We start from the raw sequence: 21,854 nt of genomic DNA on the forward strand, positions 1-21,854 counted from the left end.
TCAACATAATAAAAGCTGGTTCTAATAACCACATGCCTTGAATGAAGAACCTGATCAAAAAGTATGAATTAGAAATAGAAAGAATTAAAGAAACACAAACTAAACGCCCTAAAGTTAAAAACCAGGTTGACCAACAGCACAGAGATAAAATTCACTAAGCCTTTCTACAACCAAATAAAAAAAAAAGATCATCATCAAATTCCTGCCATGTACCCTCAAGGGGTGTACAGGATATGATAGTACTACATGAAAAAAATTACATCATTACTAACTTCCTATCTATAATTTTCCTCCAAATCAGTCTGTTACTTGTCAAGACTCCAACATTATCAGATCTTATATTTCTATCGTCTAAGCCAGTTTGTACCATATCAATCCACCTATATCTTGGTCTTCCTCTGGGTCGTTTTCCTGCCAACCTGGCAGAGAACACTTGTTTTGCTAATCTTTCTTTGCCCATTCTGTTTAAGTGACCATACCACCTGAGATTAGTTCTGCTAACACATTCCTGGATGTTGACAATGTCAAGTTCTTTCCTAATATCCTCGTTTTTAATATGATATTGCCATTGATGCCATCTGTTCACGCCTATAATCTTTCTCAGGATTCTCATATCTGCCATCTCTGGTCTTTGGTCAAGTGTTTTACTTCTAACCCAGCTCTCAGATCCATAAGTTAAAACTGGTTTGAACACTGTCTTGTATACAGCTAATTTAGTGTTCCGACTAATTTCTCTCTTATTCCATATGAATTTATTCAATTGACTTCCTACCATACCAGTTTTGCTGATTCTGTTGTCTATTTCTATATTTAATTTACCATCTTCAGTAAAAATCATGCCTAAGTAGATGAAATGTTTTACTTGTTCCACAGGTTCTCCATTCACAACACAGTTGACATTTTCAATGATTCTGCCTATTTTCATTGTCTTTGTTTTTTTATTGCTGACCTTCATACCATATCTATTACAACAGCTACTCAATTTAGTCAGAAAATCTTGCAGACTTGTAGCGGATTTATTTAGAAGTATAACATCATCCGCATAAAGCAAAGAGCTGACATTAACATCTCCAATTTCGATATCATGTTTAATACCACTTTCCTTCATAATGTGATCCATATAGATAATGAATAACAGAGGGGATAATGTACATCCCTATCTCACACCATATTTAACATTAAACCATCTTCCTGTACATCCTTCAATTCTAACTGCTGACTTACAACTCAAATAAAGACTAAGTATTGCTTGATATAATGCCCCATTGACACCATAAAACTGTAGCATATTGAATAACTTCTCTCTTGGCACCTTGACATATACCTTTTCCAAATAGACAGAACTAAAATACAGATCTCTGTTATATTCCCATGTTTCTCGACTATTTGTCGTAAAGTGAATATCTGATCCTGACAGCCTTTATTTGGCTTGAATCCAGCTTGTTCTTCGCCAAGATTTTCTTCCACAATTCTTCTCAACCGTTTCTCAAGTATACTTGCATAGATCTTGCCAGGAACACTCAGTACAGTTTTATTTCCCTTTTTATATATGGGTGAGAGCTCTACTTCAATCATTGGGAATTTGTCCCTCTGTCTAGGCTTTCTGAACTATGCAGTGCAGCCACTGTAAGACTCTTATACCACCATACTTCAGCATTTCTGGTCGAATATCATCTACTCCTGCTGCCTTTCCACATTTCAAGCCTTTGATGGCTTTTTCTACTTCAAGTATGGATATGTATTCCTGACTGCATGCCTGGTCAGTGTTTTTTTACCACTGAGCTGTCATCACTGCTTGTTTCATTTAGCAGTTTTTCAAAGTAATTACTCCATACTTAAAGGATATCCTTTTCTCCCGTTTTCATCTCACCTTTATCATCTCTAACTCCTTTTACAGCACTCTTTCCTCCATTCCTAAGCTTCAACAACCTCCAGAATATTTTGCCACCTTCTTGATATTTATTTTCTATATTCTTGCCAAAGTCCTCCCATGACTTTTGTTGAGCTAGTTTTACACAGTGTGTAGCATTCTTGCATTTGTCTCTATATTCTCTAAGAGCACAAGCTGACTTATTTGACAGGAACTTGTGATATGCTTTCTTCTTTTCCTTCATTGCCTCTTTAACTTCCTGTGTCCACCAGGGAGTTCTGATTTTTTTATACTTGCAGACAACCTCACCACATGCCTCTCTGGCAGAATCAATCAATGTTTTCTTCAGAGTTTGCCACTGAATCTCCAAGGTTTGATTCCTGTTCTCACTCTCTTTCATTTTCTTTTCAATAATATTTCTGTATTTTAGTCTACAGTTCACATCTGAGAGCTGCTCAACTTTTATTCGCTTTAAAACTTTCTTACATGTTATTCTTTTCGATATGACATTCAATTTTATCCTGCTCAAGACTAAATAGTGATCACTTCCAATTTCAAATCCTCTGTACACTCTGGTGTCCTGCACCAGGGAGAAAACATCACTATCAACAATAACATAGTCAATGAGACTTTTCTTATTCCTAGTCTCTTCTCTCCATCTGAATTTGTGCACATTTTTATGTTGGAACATGGTGTTAGTAATAACCAGTCCATGTCCTGAGCAGAAATCCAACAGATATTTGCCATTATTATTAGCTTTGCTCTTTTCTCCAAATTTTCCCAAAATATTTTTGTATGTCTCACAATCATTTCCTACTCTGCTATTTAGATCCCCAACAAGGACCAACTTTTCCTTTTTTCATTGTGTCAGTTGCTTTTTCTAAAGCCTCAAAAAATTCCTCCACTTCTACCTTAGTAGAACCTTCTGTGGAGCCATAGTCACAAATACGTCTCATTGTCCAGTTTCCCCATTCTCATATTTGCCCAAATCACTCTACTTGACACTGCCTGCCATTCAAGAAGATGAGCCTCGTATTTTGTGTTGAATACTATGGCTACTCCTTCTTTTCCTTGATTGTCATTGCCTGAATATAATATTTTGTATTTATTGCTCAGAAAGATCTCACCAGTTTGTCTTTTTTGTTTCAGTCACCCCTATTATGTCGATCTGGTACTTATCTAATTCCTCAGCTAGCTCCATTTCTTTGCCATTCAGGCTTCTTATGTTGATAGTACCGATCTTTAACTCTGGTGATGTTGAGTTGGGGTTTGTTTTCAGATTTGTTCCTGTAGCTGACTTTTCGCTGTTCGCCCTGGTTCCCTGGCGAAAACAACGGGGGCCTTGTTTAACCGGGCAACGCCCCAGCCGGCATGAAATTTTGTCATGTCGTACCATCATTTTTTATTTTGGTTTAACCAATAAGAATACAATTTGGTCGGCTAAATCCCAAATTGCCAGCCCATCCTCGTTCGTGTAGTATCCAAAAAAAGTAGATTACCCAACAGGGTGCACCACGAGAAGGTGAGGATTGGACATTAGGTCAGAAGCCATGGTCGGTTCTCCGCATTCCTTTAAAGGCTATGTGGAGGTCTCCTCTCAGTTATACAGCTTTGACCCTTAAGAACAGGAAATTGACAAAATACAGCCCCTAGACCTAACAGTTACAGATTTACAGATCCTATAGAAGTAAGTAGAATTTTCGTATCTTGCTACAGAGAATTACATGCCACAAAGCAATCAAATAAGAAGGAATGGGAAGAAATAATCAGCAACATACCTAAGATACCACAAGAAGATAGAAGATTTGGAAAGAGAAATTAAAGAAATAGAAGTAAAGCAGGCAATTTCCACACTGGAAGTAAATAAATTACCGGGCTCAGATGAACTGGGAAGCACTTTTTATAAAACATTTAAAAACAACCTAGCTCCCATCCTGACAGAAGTCTACAATACAGTCATCAAAGATGGTGAATTAACACGCTCCCAGAAACTAGGAATGGTGGTGGGGTACTGCTTATGATAAGTGATGACCTATGTCCTCTAAGAGTGCGGGCTTTGGAAGGAAGTGAGACAAATGATTTTGAGAGCATATGGTGTGAGGTAGAGGTAGGAGATGTTTAGACAGTTAAGTTTGGCAAGTGCAAGAAAAATGATTGTTATGGGAGATTTTAACTACAGTAGTATAAATTGGAGAGAGGAAGATGCATGTAGCAATAGGGGAATGGAATTTCTAGAATTCTTGAGGGACAAATGTCTTAGGCAACATGTAACAGGGAACAAGAGGTTCAAGAGTTTTGGATTTGGTTATAGCATCAGAAGAGTTGATAATAACTGAGATGACATAGTGACCATATGGTTTTGACTTGGAAAATGAATAGACATGCAGGAGTATCAAAGAGACGGGAATATGTGGAATTATAAGGCAGGTGATTATAATAGTCTAAGACGTCAACTTGGGGAAGTTTCATGGAGGGAGGAATTGGAAGGCTGGGATATCATTAGTGCATGGGAAATTGTGAAAGAATATTTGTTAGCAGCAATGGTAAGTTGTATACCACGAGTGAAGAAGAGGACACAATTTGGAGTAAAGTGGATGACAAACAATATTAAACAGGAATTGCATGCGAAAAAGAGGCTATGGAAGAGATATAAGGAGACAGGTGAAGAGAGGATGCGTGAAGAATATAAGACACAGGCCAGAAGAGTGACTAGTGTGGTAAGGAAAGCGAAACTGGAATATGAGAGGAGATTGGCCCTAAGATCCAAAGAAAATCCTAGGGAAGTTTTTAGCTATGTGGCCAGTAGGAGGAGAAATGACTGTGGAAGAATGACATTGTGGGATAAAAATGGGAATAGAGTGACTGATGCAGAGGACATAGTGGAATTGTTCAATGAACACTTTATTGGAGTATTTCATCCTAGAGGAATCAGTTTTAATGCTAGAGGGATAGGGCTGGTTCGAGGTTTAGAGGTACAGGAGGAGAGCGTGTTTCAGATACTGAGTACTCTGGATGTCAGTAATGCTTTGGGACTGGATGGTATTTCACCACGAGTTTTGAGAGAATGTGCTAGGGAACTGACAGTGCCTTTAACCTGGCTTTTCAATGAAAGTCTGGCTGCGGGAAAGGTGCCCATGGAATGGAAGGAAGGTAAGATAGTGCCATTGCATAAGGGTGGTAACAGACTGGAAGTGTCTAATTATAGGCCAGTCTGTGTGTCATCAGTAGTTGTTAAGATCGTGGAGAAAGTAGTGAGGGACCGTATACAGCATTGGGCAGATGAGGGTAATGTTATCTGTGAGAGTCAACATGGATTTGTGAAAGGGCGCTCTTGTTTTAGCAATATGCTAGCCTTTTATAATAAAGTTACAAGAACATTAGATGAGGAAAATTACAGGCATATACTGCAATTTTCTTAGACTTAGCTAGCGTATTTGACAGGGTACCACATGATAAGCTGATATTTAAGTTGCAGCACATGGGTCTGGATGTCAGATTGATCAACTGCATTCAGGATTGGTTGTCTGATAGGTATCAGAGAGTTGTGTATGATGGAGCAGTTTCAAGGAGGCAGAGAGTTACAAGTGGGGTCCCACAGGGCTCAGTACTAGGACCTATATTGTTTAACCTTTATATCAATGACATTGCCAGTGGATTGCAAGGGGATATTCAGTTGTTTGCAGATGATGCGAAGCTGGGAAGGATTATTATAATAGTGCAGATGTGGTAGCCCTGCAAGAGGATTTGAATACGCTAGATAGATGGGCAAATGAATGGGGGGTGTCAGTTTAATGCAGCAAAATGCAGGGTCTTGAGGTTTGGGAAACATCGATGGGATGCTGCATACTCTATGGGAGGAGTTATACTGGAGGAAGTAGGGGGAGACAAGATCTCTGGGGTTGATGATTGATAGAAACCTGAAATTTAGGGGACATATTGCAAAGGTGGTGAAGGTAACACAGAGGATTGCTGCAATTATGAGAAGGACACTGACCTGCAAAGATAAAAGGGTTATCATTCCGTTGTATAAGTCTCTAATCAGACCACACTTAGACTATTGTTCTCAGATTTGGTCCCCAGGATTTGAAGGGGATACATTAACTGTGCAAAGGATACAAAGACAGATAACAAAGATGGTTTCAGGAATGTACAAGGATAGTTATGAGGATCGGCTGAGGGAATGTGGACTGCAGAGTTTGGTGGATAGAAGGAGAGGTGATATGATTGAGACTTTTAAACTGTTGATAGGTGGTTACAGGGTTGACACTGGGGGAGTTCTTTTGCTTGGTTGAACAGCAGGAAGGGGTGATGACAAGAGGCCATCCCTGGAAGTTATGAAAGGAAACTGTGAGCAAGAGGGTGAGGAGTGGTTTCTTTGCATGGAGGGTGGTTGAACCAGGGAATGCACTGCGAGATGGAGTGGTGAGAGCGAGAACGGTCATTGAGTTTAAGGAGTGGTATGACAGACTTTGTGTTTCTTAAGCGGGACCTTCCCTCGATGAATCTTGACAGACTTTAGGTTCTTAGAAAGGACCTCCCACGATGAGTCTTTTGACTCCATGGAGGCCTGAATAATAATAATAATAACCCTTATTTAAATTAAGGGGATATTAAATCCCACATTGTTTTAAAACCAAATAAGAAACTCAAAGATTGGAATCAGAGAGTTTCATGCCGAATATAGTAAACTATAAAGTATCGGCGATCACTAGCGTGAGCTAATGCAAGTGACCCTAGCAGAGTATATAAGTTCTTTTTGCTATACACTTTGGTATTAATTTGGTCTAGCTACTCACTGATGAAGCCTCAAAAAAGACTGAAACCGGTCTGGGTAGTAACCTCCCACCATAATGTAATAATAGCATACATTTCCTAGGAAATGTGTTTTTACATTATGGAAAATACCTAAGAATAGCCATCAGAACTTTATTGACTTTGCTGCGAGGTCTCCAGTATTGTACTACGTACTAGGGTCACTTGCATTAGCTCACGCTAGTGGTCGCCGATACTTTATAGTTTACTATATTCGGCATGAAACTCTCTGATTCCAATCTTTGAGTTTCTTATTCGGTTTTAAAACAATGTGGGATTTAATATCCCCTTAATTTAAATAATGTTTATATCACCGAAATGAAGCTTATTAGCTCTTTATATTTAAGTAATAATAACCCTAATCCCAAAGCCTAACACAGACACATTGCAGGACAGCAACTGGATGCCTATCACCTTACTAAACACTGATTATAAAATATTAGCCAAAAATAATAACAGAGTGAGCCCAACACTAAAAGCAATAATTCACACAAATCAAACCTGTGCTATGCATATATACCTTCCAGACAACCAATTTAATCAGAGATATCATCCAGTATACCCAGAAAGAAAAAATAAATGCAACACTGGTTTCCCTTGATCAAAGTAAAGCATTTGACAGAGTTAGCCACGAACTCTTAATAGCACATAATTATGGGCCACACTTCCTACGCAGTAGGAAGTGTGGCCCATAATTATGTGCTATTAACCTTATTATGTGCTTTACATAATTATGTGCTTTACAACCTTATTGTAAAGATAAACTGTCTTTACAATAAGATAATCAGCAAAATATGTATCAATGGTAATCTCTCTGAAAACATCAACATAATGCAAGGCTGCCTTGTTTCACCAGCTTTATACATAATGCAAATTGAGTTGCTTACAGAAATGATTAGAACTCAGAAATTAAAGGCTTTGTAACCCCAACAAAGAAACAGGAAATAAAATGTGTTATCCACGCTGATGATGTCACTTGCATCATAACTAACAATATGGCCCTTAGGACCCTCTTCCAGACAACAGAAAAGTACTACAGAATAATAGGATCACAAATTAACAAATCAAAAACAAAAATAAAAGTATTAGGAGATGGCACAACACAACAACCAGCACCAATTACCATACTAGGAATTCCTTTCAACCACCTAGGCCAACTTGAAAATGAAGAAGAGATAATTAAGAAAATTACCTGTATAAAAGAAACATGACAACCTGTACACCTAACTGCCACTGGAAAAGCACAAATCATTACAGTTAATGATCCCCGCGATAAGATACCACACAACTCCATTTACATTCAGCAAATTACAAATTAAAAGGCTAGAAGACATTATCTACAGCTTCTTCTGGAATAATAAAAAGGCAAAGGTTAGTAAAGACAAATTAGCCCAAAAAAAAAAAAAAAAAAAGAACAAGGGGGCCTGAACATCCCAAAAATTACAGACATGCTCTCAGTAGAGAAAATTCTGCAGGTAAATAAGCTCTCATAAACAGCACACTCCTCCCATGAAATGTGCCAATACTGGCAGGGGCGAATGCTGGTCTTGAAATTCACGCTTGCTCTTGTTACCATTCAGGGAGTGAGAGGTGTAATTCATTTAAACTATATATTTAGAAATTTATGTACATTTAATCATACAAATTGTATCCTACAGTTTTTCTTTATGAATGAACTGGTCAATAACATCGTCATAAAAAAGTTGGTTGTAACTTAATTTTCCCAAGCAACGCACACTTGTAAAGGCTGTCTGAAGCTCACTGGAGCTACACTGACTGTGTATGGCCCATGTTTAAGCAACAGAGTGAAACAACGTGAAATGGCTATGCACACACATGCAATCACAGTGCTGCTGCGAGGACCTGAAAGCTCCTACAACCGAGCAAGCCAAGATAGCTTTGACTAGACAAGCAAGCATCGGCCTTCAATACGCAACACAAAGCTCAATTATTGCTGCGCAAGCTTAAGACGTCTTCTGTCTACAAAAATAAAAGCCTAAATGGAATGCTTATAAATGCATGCATTTATTAACAAATAAATATTACTTCTTTCTCAATTAATGAGGTTGCGCAGCAAGCATGGAGAATTCGCCCCTGAATACTGGCTAGAAGTAAAGTACAAAATGTTCACAGGCCAAAACCACAGTGGTGAAAAGGCAAACACATCATCAGAATACTACAGAACCATATCCAGACAGGAAAGAATTATCATCACAAAGAAGAATAAAAAATAAAAAAATAAAAAAAATAAAAAAAGAAGAAGAAGAAGACATAATACAAGCAATTAGAAACATTCCAACACACACTTCCACAAGAAAAGGAAAAATGAAAAAAGTGTAAGAGGGGTAAGTGTACTTCAAGTACACTTACCCCTCCAGACACAATTTTAACTGGATGATACTACACAATATTCTACCAGTAAACACAAAACTCCTAAAATAGAGAATACTTCAATGTGCAAATTGTGCATTCTGCACCTAAGAACATCTATTCTACAAATGTTGGAGGATACTACACAATATCCTACCAGTAAACACAAAACTCCTAAAACAGAGAATACTTCAATGTGCAAATTGTGCATTCTGCACCTAAGAACATCTATTCTACAAATGCACAGTGGCAAAACAAATACCCACGCGGTTAGCCTAGTGGCTTTGCACTTTGCAACCATATGCCTGGGGAAGGAGTGTCCCAGGTTCGATTCCCGTTGTAGACGTGAGGAATTTGAGGATCTTCCTCAGGCATAGCCAAGTTAGCCGGTCTTGGGCGCGGTCAGTAGGGTTTTTTCCGCCAGTTTATCTGGCGTTTTTCATCCCGCAAAACAGGCAAACCGGCCCCATGAACATACGCCGCTACAGTCAAAAATATATCCCCCCAGCAGCAAACCAGGCAACGGGTCGGTTGGGAGTAGTACTAACAAGAAGTCACATCTAAAGTAACACGCGGACCCTGCATGGGAAGCGGGAATAACGCGTAGAAGAAGCACAGTGGCAAAACAAATATGGGCTAATGTCAGCAGCACCTTCAACATCGCCACACTTAGGAAAAGCGCTATACCTACAAGACATACCTTTAAAAGGAAGCCTGAAAACTCAACTACTCTACCTACTAATTGAAATTAAATATCACATTTGGAAAATCAGGAACATAACATACCAAAAGCAAAAGAAAACAATAGAGGATATTAAAAGAAGCTCAAGGGCCTCCATTAAGAACTAACTGAAAGTACCTGAGTTCCCTACCTGCATTATGTTACCTATCTAATGGCAACATTATTCTGAAAATCCCATGACTGATTTCAAGAAAAGTGAGCAAAATGGCTACAACTCCTATCTTTTCAAAAACCCTTCCCTCTTATCTCTCTGCTTTACTTGTTTCACTTTTCCTTTTTTTATTTTCTTTTCTTTTTACACCTTATTGTACAATTTTATTTTTTTCTTATTTTCTCTAAAAATTTTTTTTCTAGAAGACAGAGGGACTGTTCCCCAAAATTGGAGAGAGATACTCCCCCCCCCTCATCCAAAAGTGAAATCAAAGAGAAAAATCCTATTAGGTCTACAATTATCCCTAACCCACCCCATCTCCTTCAGGAGAGAACACTTACTTCATCTTTTCTGTCTTCTTCTCTCTTAAGGCCATAGCTTCATATGAGACTGTCAAGCTGCCACAGGAGCAAGAGACCTGTTCCTGTAAGAGTTGATTACAACCTGGAAAAATGCAGATAATGTCAGTACTCAAGAAACAAGATGGCAAACAACTAAGGTACTAGTGATAGATAGAGTGGTGGAAAGTTGCTGAAACCATTAACCATTCTACTTATGACTTTGTAATGAATACAACCTTTTTCTGTTTTTGGTGGGTGAAAACCCAATACCACTAACAAAAAGATACTAATTACGCAATTAGTAAAACAGATCTGATATTCAAACATACAAAGTTACATTGATTTGGTCAACTGTTAACACTATTAGCCTGACCTCTAGTGGGGAAAAAAAAAAGCTTACTACATCAAAGCTAGAGTCCTGTTACTATTAACTGGACTAACACTCTAATATGTAGGTTGTTTCCATAATTTTTATGATGAATTCTGATCACCATGTAACCATGAAGGAAAGGATATATTCTTTATATAATTTACAAACTATAAAGTCATTTGCCACAATCTATTGGTTGGAGAGCAAATATGATAACCACTCAGCTAACTAGGCCAACAATGGAGCATTCCATAAAAATGTTACCACCATTGTAACTCGTCTTTGGATCTTTTTCAATACTTTACCCGCAAGCCTCCCAGGTAATCAGATCTATTCACAGTACAGATATGGCTGTATCAAGCTTATACAGAGGAATAATAATCTCCTTATCTCTGCTTGTCAGTTTTCTTCCATATCCATCATCCTCCTCAAATCCCTACTTTGTAAATTTCCTGCAGTTCAGTTCTGTCAATGTAGTACTGTTTGTATCTTTAATGTGGCAAATCTATTTTTTTACCACATTAAACTGACAACCATTAACCTTTGTCCACACTTTCAGTCTACTTAAATCATCTTGTAGTATCTCACAATCATCTTTATAATCTCCTTTATCCTTTCCTCTCCTCTGTAATCTTTATTGCTCTACCAAGTTTTGCATCATCGGCTAACTGGATATTTTCCTTCGGATCAATTCATACATCATTAGTATACAAATTAAATAGTAATAGCACAAGTACAGAACTCTGTGTCACACTGCAGGTCACCTATCTTCTCCTAGATCCAATTCTCCCCCCCCCCCCCATATGCTACTCTCTGATGCCTGTCCATTAGCCTTCCTCTTATCCATATTGCTAGCTTCATATCAATCTCATTTTGCTTCAGTTTATATATGTCCATGATAACCTGGCAAATGCCTTTGCATAGTAAAGCAGCTTCATATCTGTTTACTTTATCTAACCCAACTGTCACTGTATTATAGAAAGTGACTAAATTAGTAAGATAACACCTATTCTTTACAAAACCATTTACTACCTAAAATATCCGTCTCCACATGCTCCTGAATTCTGTCTCTGACAACCTTCTCCAATACCTTAACCACTCCTGAGATACTAAGTCTATTAATGCACTGTGTCTGTCTTCAAGCCTGTTATGCAATGAAACTATTGACATGTGTTAAGGCTTAAGTGCTGGGAGGACATCATGTTAGTGGTTAATGGAGTATGTACAGCACTTGGAAAGGATTAAAAAACTATTTTAATTCTTCCAATATTTTGCCTGAGTTACTGAGACATTTTCAGGGAGTACAAACTAACATTTGGAACACACATACACACAAAGGCAACACAATACTAAATGAAATACCTGGATGTAACATTAGAGTCCTATCTAGGTGAGACACCCTCTTTGTGCATTTGTAGTAGACCTAGATTGTAGCTTGGGATCTCTGAGGATTGTTTCCCAAATTTTGGGAAGTTTCTGTTAATTTCTGAGGACAGCTGCATATTCCAAAAAAAGTCTTCCTTTTCTAGATTTACTATGATGAAGCATGGTGATTTTTTTCTAGATGATCCTATGAATAGTATCCAATGCATTGTCCAGAAGACCACACTAACCATAGTTGCGAGTGCATATGTTTTTGTTTATCTATGTGGAAGGTAGCTGATCTACCTGTCTGTCCAAAATATGTCAACTTGTAGAAACAGGGAACTTTTTATACTTATAGAAGATGGAACTGAGCTTTAGTGGATCAGATAAGGGTAGCAAGTTTCAGGTAAGGCTTAAAAGCTGTGCGGAGGTAATATTTCTTTAAGGAATTAAAGAAATACAACCTGGCTATTTTTTTAGTTGTATCCAAGATGTAGGTATGGTGACGGAATTCCTAAAATCCTTCTGAAAAGTTTTTTTGAAGATGGATGCCTTAAAAAAAAAGCTCAATGAAGATGCTTATCAGCACTCTAATCTTTAGCCACAGTTTTGCTATAGCACCGAAGGAAGTGCCAGCACTAGACTTAATGTTGGAATCATTAACTTAGCTCCCAAAACAGCCAACAACATCAGACTTAACATTGCCGATATTCTTTCCCAGTCTTCACCTCCAAAAAAAAAATTGAAGTCTGGCCAACTTGTTGCTCTCAGAAAGCTAGGAAAAGATACTAGCATAATTATCACAGAGCAGATAAGGGTAGTGCCTGAATAGTCCTTAATGGCACTGAATACAATTGTAAAATGGATATTATTCTCTGAGCTATTCCTATCTACATCCTTCTAGATTAGTATCCCATCAAACTGCAAGTTAAAAAAAAAAAAAATTAAAAATCTACTTAAAAAGTATCTCTTCTTGGCCTTCCAACATCACAAAAAAGAACCCCTCACTTCTCATCCCCCCCTTGCTAAATATATGGTTTGCCAAAAATCCATAAATCCAATCCCCCATTCCACACTCACCACCACCAAGACCTATAATAAATACCACTGATTCCCCATGCTACAAATTATAAAAACAGTTAGCAAACTCTCTTAAACCCCCCCCCCCTCAATCACTGGTCATACCACATCCTCTATAAAAAACTCTACTCATTTTAAAACTACAGGGTGGTCATAAATTAACTTTCTCTCTTTGGAGGTAGCTAAAACTAATACATGGAATGAGACCACATTTTATAATATTGAGACTTTTGAAGGCATGGGGAGATGAATTCCACGAAAAAAAGAATTAGTACCAAAAGTCGCCAAAAGGGAAATTTTGGCTGGCGGAGCTGAAAGCATCCAAATATTTGCAGTAAATGCAGGTAAAAAGATTATGCAAATTTTACTGTGCGTACATGACAGCAGCACCACCAATTCCACTTAAAAAAGGGATTGGGAACATTCAGGCAGTTATTCGAATGACTGACGAATTATGCTCAATATGCATCGTCCTACCTTGCCTCAGCGTGCTTTATTTGTTAAGTTGTTTTACCTTAAACAGTGCAATGCTGTAGTGGCCCTTTGAGAATTTAGAAGGCTTCATAACCTCTGTACAGGTCCTATGTCAGCTGTGATTAAGAAGTTTGAAGAAACTGGATCACTAGGAGTTAGACCTGGCAGAGAACGGAAAGCAGTGCAAGAAGAGTCAGTAACAGACGTTGCTACTGTGGTGTTCGACGACACAGGGACCAGTAGTGGTCCAAGCGCTCATGCCATAGCTCGCAAACTTGATATGGCTTATGGTACAGTCTGGAAAATCTTATGGAAAATGCTTCACTTTTATCTGTATAAGTTCAGTCGTGCGCAAGCACTAACTACTGCAGATTATGATAAGTGCGTGACCTTCGCGCTAATGTTTCTTGCCTGAATGGAGGTCGACAATGACTGGCCTTAGTGAATATTGTGGGGCGATGAGGTTCATTTTTATCTGAATGGGTCAGTCAACACTTACAACTGCAGAATTTGGGCATCTGAACATCCCCAAGCGATCCAGCAAGTGCCACTGCATTCTCTAAAAGTAACTGTGTGGTGTGGCTTCACAGCCGATTTCATAATACGACCATACTTTTTTGAGCATATTACCCCTACAGGTCCTGTAACCTGCTTCGTTACTGGAGAGATTTATCAACGAATGCTGGAAAATTTTGTCATTCCTGCATTGCAGCAAAGACGATGTTTGGACTCCATAATTTTTATGTAGGATGGAGAATGGCCACACACACCAGTCAGTTCATTCCAACGGCATGGCCGCCTCGATCCCCGGACATCACTTCATGTGACTTTTGGCTCTGGGGGTATTTGAAATCCACTGTGTATGTTGATGGCATTCCCAACTTGCATGTCTTGAAAAAGAACATAAAACGGGCTATTATGAATATTCAATCCGACTCCTTACGCTCAGCTGTAGAGCATGTTGCACACCAGATACAATTTGTTGTACACAAGGTCAGCACATTGAAAATCATGTATGTGGTCCAAGGAACCCTGATTCTGATGAATAAAACATTATTCATCTGAGTTCAATCATTACATTAATTTCTGTCTCTCGCAAGTTGTTGTTTTAATTTAATTATTATTATCATCATCATTGTAACGCACCACATATCCAGCTGGAATGACTGACACGGTTCTCGCTTACACCGCTGAAATGTTATTCCATTTTATCTGCCTTTAATGTAATCATCTACTTATTTTCGGCTCCACCAGTGCCAAAAAATCCCCTATCGGCGATTTTTGGTACTAAATCTTTTTTTCATGGAATTCATCTCCCCATGCTTTCAAACGTCTCAATATAAAATTTGGTCTCATTCCGTTTATTGGTTTTAGCTAAAGATACCTCCGAAGAGTTATTTTATGGCCACCCTGTACTATTGAAAATCTAACTTTAAATAATAAAGATATATTGGCTGGTTTTGACATCATGTTACATCACTGTTTACCAGTATTCTACTGAATGAAACCTTAACACTCTTAAAAAACACTTTCCTTCTGATATCTTAGATCCCTTTTCCTTTGCCATCCATTCTGGATATTTTTTCTTGGAAGAACAAAATTTACCAACAGAGTGAGGAAACTGCTATTGTTTCCCCCTCTCACTCTCCCACTTGCCAATTTTTACATGGAAGATTTTGAAAAACAAGCCATAGACTCAGTCCCTATGAAATAATTTAGCTACCGATTTAAAACATTTTACAAAGTTATTTTTAATGGCATGCTACACTACTTTCATGTATACTATGTTCCAAATTTTTACTGTCAAATACAACTTCTCTCATACAACCTATAGACCAGGGGATTATCACAACATTTAAGGCATACTACCTGAGAAGAACATTTAAACAGGCAATAGAAGCAACATCTGGTGAGAATTTTATGACATTAGTAGAATTCTGGAAGAAATTTAATGTTAAATCTGCTATTGAAAATATTCATCAATCTTGGAATGAAATTACTGCTAGCAATATGCAACAGCAATATGCTAAATTTAGATGCACAGCGGGAAGATCCTGAAGAATATGAAGAAAATTTAACCACTGATAGTCAGTCAAAAGAAATTTCATAGAAACAATTTGAAAATATTTTTCGTACAATCGAAGTTTTTAAGCAGCAATGCTTAGAGGCTGACCCTGATGAAGAGAAGAATAGAAGATGCAATAGGACCATACTGTCGGTAATATGAAAAAAAAAAAAAAAAAAGCCCACCAAACTACGTTAGCTCAATTCTTTGTTAAGAAGTAGAATAATAAAATTTATATTCTGAATACGTTTTATTGTCTTTCATCTTCAAACCTAGTTAAAGGTTTTCCTTTAACTAGGCCCTGAGACATACCTTACTTCTTTTATAAAAAATAAGGTTCAAAAAAGAAATTTGAGGAACAAATTATACTTTTTCCCATAGGTTATTATATTTGATTAGTGCATTTTCGATTAATGCGCCTGTTTTAAAGAATGCATTAGGTGCATTAATCGAGGGATTGCTATACATTTATAAATAATAGCTATAGCAAAAATACTATCAATAAAGTTCTTCATAAAACTCCATCAAAAAATGCATATAATATATAATGTACAGTAAAACCACAGTTATCCCATACATTAAATGGTTATCAGGTAAAAAAAAAAAAAAAAGAAAAAGGATTTTACACCATTGTAATATTAATGCTACTTTTAAACTACCTATAAAATCAAGGATTAAAAGAACACAAATGACACACTAAATTGAACAATTTTGGTGAAGCAGGTCTCTCAGATCATAGTATTAACACACCCACCACCATACTGATTGGAAAAGTACCTGTTCTTTACATTATATACAAAAACCTGGTATGAATGCAAATTTAAAGAAGCCTGTGAAATTCTGATCAACCAACCTAATCTTAACAGTAATGGTGGTATAAAAATCCTAAGAATTTGGATGGCACACATTCAGCCCACTTAAGTTCAAGTTTTCCAGCAAACCCTTACTTTTTTTTTTTTTTTTAGGACTTCAGGACTCTAAGCAATAATTTCTCTTATTGGCCACCATTCCATACCGTTTAGTTCTAATTTATGTGTACTTATATGAGAATGTTGCTCCCTAGCTTAATATATCTCTTAATGATTTGTAACCAAATAGATAATAATAATAATAACAGGACTCTAGCTTTAATGTAGTAATGTTGTTTTTTTTATTAAAAATCTACTGGCCTGACCTCTGGTGAGGTCAGGCCATTAGTTTTAATGGTTGACCAAATCAATGTAACTTTGGCACACCTATACACTATCTACCAATAATTGTCTGGACACCCCTATTATTTGAAGTTATGGGACATTCCAGATTTCTTAATAACATAAAAACCAGTGTACAGATAGTAGGAAGCAGCATTTCATTGTAGCAGTTGAATACAGGTGGTATGGCAACATGACGTGAACTCGGTGACTTCAAGAGAGGTGTCATTGTGGATTATCACATTGGTTACATGTCCTTAGATGCCACTGCCGCTCAACTGGAGCATCCAAAATCAAATGTTTTGTGACATGATCAACAAATGAAGACATTACGTGATGCCATAATGTCTTCATATGGTAAACACCCAGAGCAACTGCTGAAATGACTGGCAGGGAGGAGGGTGCTAAAATGGGTGTCACACAAAAACCGGCTACAATCAGCACAGACCATCCGTACCATCTGATGAGTTTCAGAGTGCTAGTACAGCACTAATATTGTATGAAAAGAACTCCACTTACTAGGTTTCCACAGAAGGGCAGCAGCAGCACACAAGCCAAACATCACAACGAACAAGGCAGCTCGTCTGGCCTGGTGCAAAGAGTGTGTGAACTGGACAATTGACCAGTGGAAAATGGCACTCTGGAGCAATGAATCAAGGTTCACCTGTTTCCAGTCTGATGGCAAGGTGTGGTGGAGACAGCTGGTGAATGCTTGTTACCACAATGTGTTGTACCCACAATAAAATTTGGTGGTGGTGGAGTAATAGTATGGGGTGCATTCAGCTGGTTGGGAGTTGGACCATTGGAGTGAGATGACAATGCCCTACATGCCACAAAGCTGCAGCTGTTATGGAATGGTATGAAGAGATGGGTGTTAAAAGACTGCCCTGACCTGCGCATAGTCCTGATCTCAACCTGTGGGACAAATTGGAGCAAGCGAAACAGGTGAACCTTGATTGATTGAGGTCCAGAGCACATCATCCTTGATTTCTGTCGCTGAACTCGGTACTGCTTTGATGGAAGAATGGAGACAAATTACACATGATATCTGCCACACATCAGTGGAAAGCCTCCCTCAAAGAGTGCAGGAGGTGATCAAAGCCAAAAGTGGACATACCTGATATTAGGGTTTGCCTGCTGGTATCAATTGCAAATTGGTAAAGTGCCTGGACAATTATTGGTAGATAGTGTAAATGTCCTTAAGAATGTGTGCATTGTATTATGGAATACTAAGGCAATTGATGTGAAGTCATCAGCCTCTATATACTATAGCCAAGTCTTGAAGTTACTTCATGTGTAAACTTTGTTTACTTACATTTTGATAAAGGATGAAACCAAGAATATAATTTCTTTGCATCTTTAATTTATAAAAAAAAGTTTCCTGTTTCTGCGAGTTGGTATACTTTGGACAAACAGGTAGATCAGCTACCTCCACATAGATGAATATAAAAAATGCATCTGCAATCACAACTATGGACAGTCTGGTCTTCTGGACCATGATAGGATTATCTGGAACCACCATGCTCTATCACAGTAAATTTAGAAAAGAAAGACTTGTTTTTGGAATCTGCAGCTGCCCTCAGAAATCACCTGTGACCTTAGTAATGGATCTGATATACTACCAGACCTTCTCTAGGCAGACCTAGCAGAATAGTAGCAACAAGATTATTTGTTAGCTAGTATACTATACTATCAACTAACAAATAATCTAGTGTCCAGTCTGCAGAAATACCATTTTAAAGCTGTACCCTCAGAAAGAAATGTTGGATTTCTCCATTATGTCTGACATAACTGAAAAAAATCAATTCAACTGATGAGGCATCAGAGATAAAACATGCTGAAGTGGTGAAACAAAAATAATCGAAGGTGACTTTTTTGTTGTTTATTTATTTTTGAGATAAACAAGTTACCAGGTCATGCAATTCTAAAGCTTAAGATGTGTGTACCATCTACAAGATTTAGGATCTAATATTTTTTGCAATTTATGTTTATTGATATTGAAAATTAAGTCTTATAATCCCATCATGAAACTTTCATTAACTTTAATGCTGTGGAATTCCTATTATATCCATGTTTTAGATGTAACCAATTTTGAAACATACTCAAATGTTGCTAAGGAGGTTAGACACGTTGTGCAGAATACAGGACTCAACTTGCTTCTTAACAATGCTGGTGTTCTGTTTAGAGATACACTTCAAACTGTGAATCCAAAAAATGCAATGATCTCATTTGAAGTGAATGCAGTTGCTCCTGTTATACTAACAAAGGTTTGTGATCTTAACTGTTCATTTTTCACTGCTAATCAAAAATTGTTTAACATTAATACATATATAAAGTGACAATACCTATTAATTCTCCAAGATATTCAGTGGATATATAAATGTTATCATTAAAACAATAAAACAACTATTTATTGTCAATACATATAACAGATATTGAACAATTTTGGTGAAATTAGATACTTATGATCATATCTAAATTAGCTAGCACACGTATTGTTTTAAAATTGAATTATTTAAAATTAATTAATTTTAAATAAAATGAGATATTAAATTATTAAGTTGACAACTATTACATAAATATTTGCAACTAAAAGTTCAAATCCCACTATAGAATGGATATTTAAGTGTTTAGCAAAGCATTCATGATTTTTCTATGACTTAATGGGACACTAATTTGATTACTGGAGACATAATGTAGCATATAAAACTGATTTTGGTTTCCAACTCATCTAAATTCTTCACACATATCGTGACACTCCAACCTTTCATGGATGGGATTACAAAGAAAAAATATATCATGAAAATTTATTACTACTATAATAAGCCAAAAGGATAATAACCCAAGTGATCACTTACACTTGGGCTTGCCGATAGTTTTTTCGGCATGAAACTCTATGGATTCGATCCGAGTTTCATATCCGGCTATAAAATAAAACGGGATTTACCATCTCCCTTTAAACTTAACTTATGTCGCCGGTAAAATAGCCTTTTGGCTTATTATAATAGTAATAACAATATAGGAGTACACCAGTTCAGCAATTCTATAGTAGAGGTATATGTAAGTTCGGTTCACTTAAAACCTTGATATTCCAGGTCTACCTACTCACTGATGAGACTTCAAAAAAGGCGGTTGAAACCGGTCTGGGTAGTGACCTCTTCTCATAATGTGAAACAATATATATACATCTCTTAGGAGCTGTGTTTTACATTATGAGAGAATATTAAGGTTAGTGATGGAGCTTTCCCTGGTGTTGTACTACCCAAGTGATCACTTACACTTGGGCTTGCCGATAGTTTTTTCGGCATGAAACTCTATGGATTCAATGGATTTCGATCCAAGTTTCGTACCCAGCTATAAAATAAAACTGAATTTACCATCTCCCTTTAAACTTAATATATGAAAATTTATTATTATTATTTCTGACCTCCATGAAGTCATAACTCATCGTTGGAAGTCCACCTCAGACAATGTAATCTATCATACCACTTCCTCAAACTCATCCACCATTTGAACTTTCACCACCCTCTCAGGGCAATGCATTTCATAACTCTCTCATATCTGCCTTTTCTTTCTCCTAATACTATCAGGCTCTCTTGCACCCTATACTTTCATCCCCTAACACTTTCCATGCAAAAATTGACTTCTTACTCACTTACTTAATACTTCCTTTTGCAATTTCCATGGATGGCCCACTTGTCCTTGTTCTATTTTCTCTTTTACTGGATTGACACTGGAGAGAGATGAAAAATCTCTCCAGTGTCAATCCAGTAAATATCTTTTAACAACTTAAATGCTTCAATCATATCCACCACACTCTGTAGCTTGCATACCTCCAGTCTATCCTCATAACCAAAGTCCTGTTATCATTTTTGTTATCTGCTTCTGCACCCCCTCCAAGATTACTTCATTCCCATCAAATCCTTATGATTAGATCTGAGCAGATTTAGGGCTTTGTACAATGAAACCACAAACTTTTCCTTCTCAATATTGCAGCAATTCTGAGTTATCTTCACATTTCTATTTAAAATCACCCCTGCTTCCTCCACTTCAAGAGCCAAAACATCAGCACTATTAACTCTCCCACATTATCAGCAAATAATTGAAATTTTCTCTATAGTCTGGTGACAAGGCTTTATCAAGGGAGGAGCTCATTTAGCCATCCATCTTAAATACCTATCACATCTCTCCTTCAACACATGCCTTTACCTCACATGACTCCACACAACAGGGCTGACTTTAAGTTCTAATAGCACAATCCATTAGATGTAAAATCTCAGTTATGTATAATGTTCCAATCATGCAAACTTGGAAGACCATGTTCTCTCAATCTGTTGTCATATGCACAGTTCAACAGGCCAGTCATCATCTTGGTTACTCACCACTAAATCTTTTCCATTTCCCCATCTCCTTGGAATCCAGGTGACAATATCTGTACACACTAGATGTGGTCTTATTAAAGTCTTGTAAAGTGGACTTCCTTATTCTTATAACTTTGTATTCTCTTTAACAGTAATATTAATACAGCGTGATAACTTTATCACCTTAGCAATGTGTCCCACTAAACTTTAATTTACTGTTCAGAATAACCTCTAACTTCATTGACTATAATTATTGAATGACTATTTTCTGTAGGTATGTAAATAATGATAAGATTGCAGTGCTGGTTAGATTAAACTAAATTTAAAGTGGACAAATTAAAACAAGACCTCTACAAAATTCACCTTTATATTGTTCTCTCATATTTTACACTGTATATTATTATTGTTGCATTATTTTTTCTATCATTTATATAATTTAAGAGAAAAAATAGATGTCTGTGAATATTACCTGCAGAAGTTATGAATCATCATCATAAGTATTATCTGTTCCATGCATAATTACCATATAGGTATGAGGATGCTTATAATCCTGGTAAATTAGGTTCAAAACTTATAGTTTGAAAATTTATTTTAACACAGAGAAGTAGATAAATGAAAATGCTTATAGAAAATATACATTGAGGTCAATGGTTGTCATTTCCT

The 21,854-nt window shown here is 37.1% G+C and overlaps 2 protein-coding genes across 5 annotated transcripts in view; one reads left to right on the forward strand and one right to left on the reverse strand.

Moving 5' to 3' along the window:
* sni (SDR family oxidoreductase sniffer) overlaps positions 1–21,854 on the forward strand; it is a 213,286-nt gene that overhangs the window by 112,150 nt on the left and 79,282 nt on the right. For both annotated transcript variants that reach the window (XM_090412862.1, XM_090412861.1), the window contains exon 3: positions 18,910–19,097. In XM_090412862.1, coding sequence (XP_090268988.1) covers positions 18,910–19,097 — 188 coding nt within the window. The remainder of the gene's footprint in view (positions 1–18,909; positions 19,098–21,854) is intronic.
* LOC150093899 (uncharacterized) overlaps positions 1–21,854 on the reverse strand; it is a 47,288-nt gene that overhangs the window by 14,846 nt on the left and 10,588 nt on the right. The window contains exon 3 of one of the 3 annotated variants that reach the window (XR_016550312.1): positions 10,287–10,389. The exons of the other annotated variants lie outside the window; for them this stretch is intronic. The gene's annotated coding sequence lies outside the window, so the exon portion shown is untranslated. The remainder of the gene's footprint in view (positions 1–10,286; positions 10,390–21,854) is intronic. 3 annotated transcript variants of the gene reach the window in all.

Source organism: Typopeltis vanoorti, chromosome 23 (genome assembly GCF_054136105.1).
Source record: "Typopeltis vanoorti isolate ZY-2024b chromosome 23, IOZ_Tvanoo_1.0, whole genome shotgun sequence".
Taxonomy (NCBI): Eukaryota; Metazoa; Arthropoda; class Arachnida; order Uropygi; family Thelyphonidae; genus Typopeltis; species Typopeltis vanoorti.